We start from the raw sequence: 11,808 nt of genomic DNA on the forward strand, positions 1-11,808 counted from the left end.
TACTACAAAATGCCCATTGCCCGCTCCAAATTGCCATTAAAAAATAAGTTCACTTACCCACAATAACCTCTGTGAACCCGACATTTGAGACAAACAAGCCTTAGACGCATTATGTTACCAAAGGTTCTTACACTACTGTAGTGTAGGTCACGTGATGGACATACGGGATATTAGGAGAGCGGGAGAATGTTATTAGGAAGGTCTTGAGCTTAAAGGAGTCTTAAATGCGGTTGTGAGTTCTCGTTAAGCACAGAATACAACATTGGCGACGAGAACAGGATTGTCCTTAGTGTGAGAACGGAATGGCGACACCAAGTTACGAGTTTGGAGGACTTTTGCCCTTCGATTGCAAAGGTGCTATTACATTGGTAGCGCCTCGTTGGAAAAAATGGAAAAAAGCGTACGAGTATTATATCCTCGCAAAAGGAATTACAAACAGTAACCAAAAAAAAGGTTTGCTTTTACATTCTGCCGGAATCGAAGTACAGGAATTGTTCGAAACCTTGCAAGATCCAGGAGCGGCAGAAGGAGAAAATGATCGCGCTGACGAATATCAGATAGCATTGCGAACTCTTGACGCCCATTTCAGCACGCAATTAAATGAGCCCTACGAAAGGCACATTTTCCGAAGCCTCAAACAAGAAGAAGGAGAAACGGTGGATCAGTTTATTACTCGATTACGAAAGCAAGCAGAAGACTGCAATTGGGAAAATGCTGATGAGCCGATTCGTGATCAAGTCATTGATAAGTCTCGATCGTCAGAATTACGGCGAAAACTGTTGATAAAGGGAACCGATTTAACACTAGCGAAACTCCAAGAAATTGCTCGTTCATTTGAGGCCGTAGATATTCAGTTGAAAGCGATGTGTGGCGAGGAACAACAAGTAAATCGCATCTATCATAAGGAAACCGCTGACCAATACAAGAGTCGTGGAGGGAAAGGCAGGTGTTACCGGTGTGACAGAGAAGGTCATTTCAGTCATGATAGATGTGGCCCAGCGAGAAACGCGGAGTGTCAGAAGTGCCATAAAATAGGGCATTTTGCCGCAGTTTGTCAAACCAAAAATGTATCAAGCTAGGAAAACTTCTCATCCCAGGGTGTGCGAAAAAAGGGGAAGTTTGGTGTGAACTCAATTTGCGAAAGCACGTCCGGAGCTAACAGCGACAACGATGAGTATGCATTCACTGTAGACAGTGGAAACATAGGTGGGATGGTAACTGTTCAACTTGGAGGTGTATCCGTGGAAGTGCTTATCGATTCTGGTGCGAGCACTAATGTAATTGATAAAAGGACATGGGAAGAGCTGAAATCCCAGAAAATCAAATGTAAATCCCAGAAATGGGATCGGAAGTTGTAAGCTTATGGATGTTGTGAGCCTCTGAAAGTTATCGGTTGTTTTGAGACAACAGTAGTCCTGTGCAAAAGTGCCTGTGAAGCTGAATTTGTAGTGATTGATGGGAAAGGACAGCCTTTGTTGGGCCGAAAGACAGCAACTGAGCTCGGGGTTCTCCGAATAGGAACTCCCATAAACATGATAAGCAGTGACATTGTGGAAGAATTTAAAAAATGTTTTCAAGGTGTGGGGAAGCTAAAAGGGTACCAATTAAAGTTGCACGTTGCCACTCCTGTGGTACAGCCCCTGCGCAGGCCACCATTCAGTCTAAGAGACAAGATTGAGAAGAAACTGGATCAGCTGGAAAGCATGGATATCATTGAGAAAGTTAACACCCCGTCTTCATGGGTCAGTCCTGTCGTGGTTGCTCCAAAACCCAACGGGGAGGTGAGACTTTGCGTGGATATGAGGCAAGCGAACTGTGCAGTTGAGCGTGAAAGGTACCCTATCCCTACCATCGACGAAGTGCTTCAAGACATGAACCGCAGTAAAGTGTTCAGCAAGTTGGACTTAAGGTGGGGGTACCACCAAATTGCATTGTCAGAAGAGTCTCGTGAAATTACAACATTCATTACACACAAAGGCCTGTATAGGTATAAGAGACTAATGTTTGGAATATCATCAGCCCCAAAAAAGTATCAACAGGTCATCCAGCAGACGTTGCAAGACATTGAGGGAGTACATAACATCTCGGATGACATCATAGTGCACGGTGCGACTCAGGAACAACATGACGAGCGACTGCGAAAAGTGATGATGCGCCTACGTGAACGGGGCCTTACCCTTAACTTGGAGAAGTGCCAATTTTCCATGAACAAATTGACATTCATGGGCCATGTGCTTTCCAGCCGTGGGGTAGGAGTGGCGGCAGACAAGGTGAAAGTGGTGGTAGATGCAAGAGAACCCGAATCTGTTTCTGAAGTCAGGTCATTCCTCGGTCTGGTGAATTACAGTGGAAGATTTATTCCAGATCTCGCAACTCTATCAGAACCGCTTCGAAGGTTGATGAAAAAGGGTGCTGAGTTTAAATGGGGACCCTCCCAAGCTGCAGCCTTTCAGAAGATGAAAGAAGAGTTATCCCGAGCTGAAGTTCTCGGATACTATGACAAAGAAGCTGTGACACATGTTATTACTGATGCAAGCCGAGTGGGGTTGGGTGCTGTGCTTGCCCAGAAACAAGGAGGTGAATTCAGAGTGATTATGTATGCTAGTCACAGCCTTACTGGCGTTGAATGCAGATACAGCCAAACTGAGCGAGAGGCGCTAGCCATCGTATGGGCATGCGAGCGCTTTCATACTTATTTATATGGAACCAAGTTTATCCTTATAACAGATCACAAGCCGTTGGAAGTTCTGTATTCCAAGAAGTCAAATCCCCCAGCGCGCATTGAACGTTGGGTATTGCGCATGCAAGAATTTGATTACACAGTCAAATACAAGCCAGGCAGTGAAAACATAGCAGATGCCTTATCCAGATTGATTTGTCGGGACCACCAGCAAGGGCGGAGGATAGAGAACGTTGCGGAGGAGTATGTGCGATTCGTAGCCCAGACAGCGACTCCAAAAGCCATGACGACACGGGAGGTGGAAGAGAATTCACATCACGATAAGGAGCTCTCCGATGTCAGACAGTGCATCCGTGTTGGTGACTGGAACAACAAAGAAACAGTTCAATATTTTCCAGTAAGAGGAGAACTATGTACCAAGGGCAAAGTAGTTCTGCGGGGGACCCGCATCGTTATCCCCCGTAGTTTAAGACGGCGGGTACTGTCTATTGCACACGAGGGTCACATGGGGATAGTTGCCACGAAATTAAGGCTGCGAACAAAAGTTTGGTGGCCTGAGATAGACAAAGATGCAGAACGCTATGCACGGTCCTGCCATGGATGTCAATTAGTCGGACAACCTACGTCACCAGAGCCTTTGATGCCCACTGAACTACCGCAAGGCAAATGGCAGGACTTGTCTTTAGACCTTTTGGGGCCGATGCCACATGGGGAGTACCTGTTGGTCGTTGTTGACTATTACACCAGATACTGACCGCTGACCGACATGGAGATCAGACGTCGAATCAATCGCTCTAAGTTTTTTCAAACATTTTTACTCTTATCATCGCTGATCTTTGAGATAAATGTTTCTCAGCCCTTTGGCTATGTTCAGATAAGCTGTGGTTTTGGATTACGCCGTATTTCCGGCTATCGTGTGCGAGATCACAAGCCTTCTTCTTCTATCGAAATGCTGAATCGTGCGAGCGGCCATATTGGAATTTGCCTTCAAAGAAAGTTCTTCAAGTCACGGCTTGCATACTCTGCCAACTGTACAGCTTCTTTTAACCCGTACGCTCTAGTGTTGTCCCGAAGTGGTGATGTCCATCCTCTGCCAGGCCCGACTAAGGTAATAAACTCCTCAAAAATTGGATTGCCAAAGAAACTGAAGTCCAACATGAAGGTTGCTCATCTCAACGTCAGATCTTTAAAATCGAGGGAGCATTTTCAACTTGTTGAAGATACCATCATTCAAAATGGATTTGATATCTTTACCATTTCTGAAACATGGCTTGATACATCCGTCACCGACCAAAGTATTGAGATCTCTGGCTATCAAGTCTTCAGGCAAGACCGTGGGCTTCTCAAATCTGGTGGGGGGTTGTGCACTTATGTTAAAGCCAGCTTAAAGGCGTCTGTACTGAATGAATTATCTTCTGTGTCTACCGATGGTTTCCAACAACTTTGGCTGAAAGTACAATGTAGAGCTCATAAATCTCTTTTGGTTTGTAATGTTTACCGTCCACCAAATGTATCAGCTATAACCAGCTTTGACTACCTAGCTAGAAGTTTTGTGGGTTCTATGTTAATGAACTTCGCTATTGTCATACTTGGCGACCTCAACTGCAATCTTCTGCACTCCTGCCCTGAGGCAAACCAACTTCTAGATTTTATTACTACCTTTAATTTGACACAGCTGGTTACAAAACCAACAAGAATTACGGATGCATCCTCGTCTCTCATTGATGTGATCATGATTACAGACAATTCCATCGTCAGTTCTAGCGACGTACTTACCTGTTCTATCAGTGATCATAATCTGGTTTATGTGATATTAACACTAAGGACACCCAGAGTCAAGCCTTCTTATGTTACTACAAGGAGCTTCGCCAATTATGATGCAGAACAGTTTTGTAAGGACTTAGCACTAGTTCCATTTCATGTCATGTCTGTCTTTGATGATTTTGAAGACCAAGTGGATACGTTTAATATCCTGTTTGCCGACATTTTGGAAGCTCATGCACCAATAAGAAGGATTAAAGGATAAAATTACTGCCCGTGTCCTTAAGGACAGTTTGCCGGCCATATTATCAGTTATTACAAGCATTATGAATAATTCATTTAGTACCTCTACATTTCCGAAGGCATGGAAAATGGCCGAGGTTGTTCCCGTGTTAAAGTCGGGCTGTTTCGAAGATCCATGTAACAACCGACCTATTTCATTACTGCCTATATTATCCAAGGTGTCTGAGAAGCTAGCTCACCGTCAGTTTGTTGACTACATAACCACCAATAAGAAGTTGTCTGAGCACCAGAGTGGCAATCGTAAATTTCATTCTACAGAAACTGCTCTTTTACATGTAACAGATGATTTTCTTATGTCTATCGATAAGAGTGAAGTCTCTGCTGTTGTTCTGTTAGATATGTCTAAGGCATTTGACAGTGTCCGACACGATATTCTCCTTCAGAAACTACAACAAATAGGTATTACGTCATCTAGCCTGGAGTGGTTTCACAGTTACCTGTCTGGTCGTAGCCAAAGAGTACGGATTGTGGATGCTGTTTCAGCCTCTCTTCCCCTAAAATATGGAGTTCCACAAGGTTCTATATTGGGACCTGTACTATTTACCATCTATGTAAACGATCTCCTGGCTGTTCCAGGCCATTGTAAGTCTGTGTGTTACGTTGATGACAGTAAACTTTACCTTTCTTTCCGCTCAACTGACATAAGCTATGCATTCCGCTGTTTGAATGAAGACCTAAGAGAAATTTGTAGATGGTGCTGCCAAAATTTCTTACTAATTAATCCGGAGAAAACCAAAGTCTTACTCGTGGGAGTGCCTCAATTACTGCGTAAATTGCCTCCAGTGTCGATCTCACTTTTAGGGAAGGAAATAACACCAGTTTCTGTGGCTAAGGACCTCGGTGTTCTCATCGACCAGTCCTTAACTTACAACGATCATGTTGCTAAAACTACCTCTAATTGTCTATTTAAGTTAAAACAGATCAGTAGAATGAAACACCTTCTGGACAGAAATTCTCTTTTATTAGTGATGAACGCTTTTGTTTTTAGTAAACTCTTTTATTGCTCAACTGTATGGGCTAACACATCTCAAAGTAATGTGAAGAAACTCCAATTAGTACAGAATTTTGCTGCGCGTATCGTGTTAGGTCTCAGGAAATATGACCACATCTCAGACGGCATAAGATCCCTCAACTGGCTCACTGTTAAGGACAGACTCCTTCTCAACGATGCTGTAATGGCATATAAATGTCTTAATAATTTAGTCCCGAAATATCTGGCTAATATATTTGTATCTCGCTCTCAAATTCATACTAGGGCTACGCGATCATGTAATCTTTTACACATCCCTTTATGTCGTCTGTCATATGGACAACGTTCGTTTACATATCGTGGATGTAAACTTTGGAACAGTATTTGTAATAATTTGAAAGCTGCGGACAGTGTAAAATGCTTCAGGCGCCGTTTAGCGCAGAAGCTATTAAGTGGAGGACATTTGTGTTCAGTTAACTTGTAAATTATATTCAGAGGTCTTTTGTAACTGATTCTAGCTTTTAAATGTAACGTTTATTATATTATTCCTTTTTCTCTTTTCAATTTATATACAATTTTACAATAAATTTATAGTTACAATAAACGTATGTATGTATGTATACTATGAAGTAGAAATCTTGACATCAATCGTCGCGTCCCAGATCATCTTGCGTCTTGAGAGCATATTTGCTGTCCATGGTCTACCTGTGAGCATAACGAGTGATAACGGACCGCAGTTCTGATCCGAAGAATTTGAGAAGTACCTTGTGGATAATGGCATTCTACACCGTAAGGTTACTCCATTATGGGCCCAAGCCAATGGCGAGGTAGAGCGACAAAACCGGAGTTTGCTCAAAAGTATGAGGATTGCACAAGCGGAAGGTAAAGATTGGAGGATAGAGCTCGTTCACTACCTCGCAACCTATAGAACAACGCCACACAGTGTTACCGGAGTCTGCCCGGCAGAGTCATTGTTTGGGCGAAGAATACGCACAAAGCTGCCAGAGTTATGCGAGAGAGCAGTAAATGATGAGGAACTACGAGACCGTGACTGGGAAAAGAAGACTAAGGCGAAGATTTATGCAGACACAAGTAGAGGCGCTCAACCTTGCGATCTCCAAGTGGGAGACCAGGTGCTTCTAAAGCAGAAAAAGTCGAACAAGCTGTCAACCAATTTTCAGCCTGAGCCTTATGAAATCGTAGAGAGAAAGGGTAATAGTGTGGTGATTCAGTCCCCGCAAAAGAGTCAGAAAGGTCAATACCATAGGAACGTGACAGAAGTCAAGAAATTTAACACAAGAGAAGAGGAACCTGATAAAAGTAATGATCATGAAGAAGAGCCACCGGTGGATCATCATGACATGGAAGGAAGACAGCAACGAAACAGACACCCTCCGGATCGCTACGGGGAATGGGATCAACAGTGAACAGTGATTATTATCTGCTCTTTAAGATTGAACAACGTTGTTGTTACAAGGAAAAAAAAAGTAGTATAAATGTCTTGAACCTCAAGGACAATGTTTCTTTTGGTTGAGACTGATTGCGACTTATTGATTCAAACTCAGCGTTTGGATTGTGTTTGACCACTAAGGAATATGCTTTATATTCTGTAAAGAAAAGGAGGGATGTAGTGTAGGTCACGTGATGGACATACGGGATATTAGGAGAGCGGGAGAATGTTATTAGGAAGGTCTTGAGCTTAAAGGAGTCTTAAATGCGGTTGTGAGTTATCGTTAAGCACAGAATACAACAACTACAAATGGATTACCATAAGGTTTGTCCAATGCCAAAAATAGTAATAATGCAACATATTGCGAGCTGGAGCCCTACCTTTGCCCGGCTTCAATTTTTCAACGCCCTCATCCTTTCTTTCATCACACTGAATCAAAAAATGTTTTATATTTAAGTACTTTGTCTATGCATGAACGGGTCATCTCAAGATAATTCTATTAACAGTTGTTTGTACTTGTTATACTTAGGTGTTGCCGACATCAAAGGTTTCTTCGCAAGACTCTCATTATGCCAGAAAACTAAAAACCAACCTTTTTGGAATCTACTGTGCAAACGAAGACATTATACACTGTTTTTTTAACGACGAAACCATTGCGGGAAGTGGTCCGAACGAGGTAGTATCCTTGCTGAGCTACCTATTAAAAATACTTCATGAAAAATATGGACCATTTCATCACCTTATCCTTTGGTCAGATAATTCTCCATCACAGTTTAAAGAGTGCTATCTATTCTTGTCTGGAATACCTCATAAAAGAAGAAGTGTTTTTGCGAATTGACCTTAAATTTTTGTTGGAGGGACATTCTTACTCCATTTGTGACAGGCGATTTGGCTGCATTCAAAAGTATTTTGACTGTCATGAAACAATTGAAACTCCTCAAGATTGGGAATTAATTTTGAGAGATCTGAGTAACGTTAAAAGCTACTGGATAACGCCGGATTGCATCATGGACTATAAATCTTTTTTAAGGAGGGAGTACATTTCCAGAAGTGAAGACGTGGAAAACGCTAAACTCGATGTGAGAAAGATAGCCTTTTTGAATTTTGGGTATGGAGAAATGGAAGATGAAGAAGGAAACTTGCGTCTATGCAAGCACACTGAAACAACCTTCGTAAGATTCACGCTGAACACAAGGGAAAAACCAAGAATTGTCTCGTTCGTCAAGAAAAAGCAAGCTGGTGATTTAAATCCTGATCACTTAGTTCCAGTAACACAAGAAAGAAAAGCTATTTGAAGCTTGCTGAAAAATATTTGTCTCAGCGGGCAATAACATTCTACGCCTCATTAATAGGTATCTCTCGAGATAACGATGATGGCAAAAGGTAAAAGTGCAAAAAAAGTATTTGTTTTTGCAGTCATTCATATATTTCATAATAGCAAGGTAATGGAAGAAATTTTTCTGAGGTGCCAAGAACGAGTACTTGTGCGAGTACGAGTATAGGAAACTTGACCCTTTATAAACAATTCTTTTGTTATTTAAATTTTGCCAGCCACATAACAAAAGAATCCTTTGTTTCGGCAGCCAATAGATCTTTGGTTGGCACATTAATGACAATAGGTGACGTAACAGTGAATATCGCTATTGTCTTAAACAGAACTAAGCGAGAGTTAACTTTAGCTAAAGAAAGTTAACAAGGGCATAGAGCTGAAAGTCAGTAAATCGCCTCTGAGTCTTCCATTTATTACGTAAATTGGAGAATGATTGTGACTATCTAATGGTGACTTCTTTCTTAGATGATCTGGATTGAGGAGAAAGTGACCTCATTTACTCAGTAGCTTAAAAATGAAGTGTGAATACGGCACAATTATGCATCACGAGAGTTTTTTACTAATTAAGACGCTCTCACACGCGGCATTTTTAAGTTAGTGAGTAAATGACGTCACTTTCCCTTGGATCCAGCTCAAAATAAATAGTTTTTCTCTTTAAATCATTTCATAAAATCTCGCATTTCGAGTATTCAGCATAAGCACTTTCGAACTGCAAAGAAAAAGGATAAGTGGTTTTTGATCGTAGTAACACTTAAAGAATAATCATTCTCCCTTACTTGAAAAAAAAAAACAATTGCCGTAGTTTAACCCTTTCACTCCTGTGGGGTTCCCCATTGACGAGTAAAATCGTCTGGTGTTAGAGTAAAATCTATAAGTCTCAGTGGCCCTTACAGGACCCTTACAGGAGTGAAAGGGTTAACTTATGTGTGATAATTTCCTATCTATTGCCCGTTCACTGTTTACTGCATTCAGTACGAATTTGCAAGTGATCAGCACCAATATACCCTTCCACGGTTTTTGACCGCCATCTTGGCTACGGGGCAAACACAGCTAAATTTACAGTAACTGTATGAGATTTTGGTCGACTTTGAACGGCTGTAGTGCCGCTAAAAAGAGACAGATTTCCAACTTTTGCCACTACTTTAAATAGTTTTATTGATATCATCCATTCAACGGAAAAAGAGGACCACCTCTGGGGTGCTTACCATTTAGCCAAAAAATCCGAAAATTTCGGTTTGAGGTCAAATGGAGAGGCAATTTTCCGGAGAATCTTTTTGGAAATTGTGGACAACCTCCAGAGATAGTCCTCTTATTCTGTTTGGAACGGAGTTCACGAAATGCTGATACCATTTGTGAGACTCCTTCCGTTTCCAGGCCCTTTCTCACAAGATCGAGTAAAATATGCGGGATGGAATGCTGTGTATTAAATGGTAAGCGCCATTCTCATCCGGTTTGTCATTAAATTCGGAAAATTGCTTACCTTTATGCAACGATCATTCCATCCAGATTATTTGGCTAAATAGTAAGCACCCCTGGACGTTGTCCACAATTTCCGAAAAGATTCTGCGGAAAATTGCCTTTCCATTTGACCTCAAACCGAAATTTCCGGATTTTTTGGCTAAATGGTAAGCACCCTAGATACCGCGAGAATTAAAAGTCAGTTGTGTGAATATCGAAAAGAATGCGTAGTTAACTTATGAAAAATCTGAATGAGAAACGTTCTCCTTCGGCTTATACAGGGTAGACAAGGCAAAGGCAAATTATTTTTTTTGTCAATTTTCGAGTGAAGTCCAGTAACCTTGACGCAATGCACTTTTATTGCTGGATAATTCCTCTGAGGCGGGCGTGGCTTGGTAAATCTTCACTTATCAATTGCAAGAAAACCAGTTTTTAAAAACTCTAAATCCTCAATTGCTTTTGTGGATTTTCTTTTTAAAGTTATTTTTTTATAAAAAGGCGCTCCCTTGGCACGTTGCAATTTTACCATGAATGAAACACGCATTAGTAAAATAAAGAATGTGACTGAAAAATTCTCATAACAGCGTGTGAAATTCTAGAACAAAAAACGATAAAATTCTTTGAACGCTGCGAAAATGTTTTATGGGATATCGAAACTTTCCTTAATTCATTTAAAACGACAGTGTCTTTCTTTTGTGCCTTGATTTCTGTTTGCCAAACCACTGTATTTTTGCAGGTGCCAAGTGCTAACTGAATTTTGCGAATAACACGTTTTTTTGTCACGTAACACTGCGTGACAAGAGTGCGATGAATTACTTATCCGCCTGTACTCCATTTTGTTCGATGAGTTCTCCTGGGGCACATTGCTAATTCAATTGCCAAGAATGGGTGTTCGTGTTTGCCACGTTTTGTTTCAAGACATGATAACGGAAGGCGGGAGGCAAAATGGGCTGGAAAGTGCGCCTGGTTGAGCAAACATGAAAAAAATTGTCTCATCCCTTTGGGTTCGTTCGGCCATGACCGAAACGATCGTCCCTCTCCATTGTGTCATTAGGCCAATTTTACGAAAGAACAACGGTTCACCCGTAACTTTATGTCACTTAAGGATGACAAACGCTACGTCTGCGAGTTTTCATTTTTCCCTTAAGGTTTTATGACCTTTTATGTGATATTTATCCGGTTGGCACGAAAAGGGCGGGAAATCAACCAAATCTAAGACGAGAGAAGAGTTGAAATAGCAACAAAGATGCTTGTCGTGTGTAGCCCTGAAGGTAAGAATTTCGCTATTTATTTAAACCAAGCTTACGATCTACGCAGATTTACAACATTTACTCTGTTTAAATTTAATATCTACCATTTTCTTCAATTGTACAGTCAGAATTTTTTGACCGCACTTCTGTATGCTGTACATGTACTGTAAGGCAGTGTTTACACGAATGCACTTTCATATCGACATAATTTCACGACTTGGAAGCTCCATCAAAATCGATGGGGTTCGGAAGTGTTTCCACGGAACTTTTTTCGCCAGAAAATCAGGTCGTGATGTTACCAGAGAGCGCTGCATTACCCGCTAAATTCACCATTTTGAATCGAACAATGCAAATTTTTGCGCCAAAGTAGTAACCGTATTCAAATCGATACGGTTTCGAACTTCACATGACAGACGAAACCTTCTCCTTTTGAAAAGTCTCCACTTTTGGCAGCGTTTTCAAATCGACCCGGTTTCAGTAACAGTCCCGATCTGTGTAGTGTAAACAGAAGGAGTAACCACATCAAAAACCGATGCGGCAACAAATCAAACCCCGTTCATGTAAACGCTGCCTAAGTAGTATGGAGCTTGAGAAATTGCGTTTTTC

The 11,808-nt window shown here is 41.4% G+C and overlaps 1 protein-coding gene across 1 annotated transcript; it reads left to right on the forward strand.

Annotated features, from left to right (window-relative positions):
- Positions 1-302: 302 nt before the first annotated feature.
- On the forward strand, positions 303-1,079 carry LOC138001377 (uncharacterized). The gene has a single exon (XM_068848021.1). The coding sequence runs from the start codon at positions 303-305 to the stop codon at positions 1,077-1,079; it is 777 nt and encodes a 258-aa protein (XP_068704122.1).
- Positions 1,080-11,808: the final 10,729 nt, after the last annotated feature.

Source organism: Montipora foliosa, chromosome 4, assembly GCF_036669935.1.
Source record: "Montipora foliosa isolate CH-2021 chromosome 4, ASM3666993v2, whole genome shotgun sequence".
NCBI classification, from domain to species: Eukaryota; Metazoa; Cnidaria; class Anthozoa; order Scleractinia; family Acroporidae; genus Montipora; species Montipora foliosa.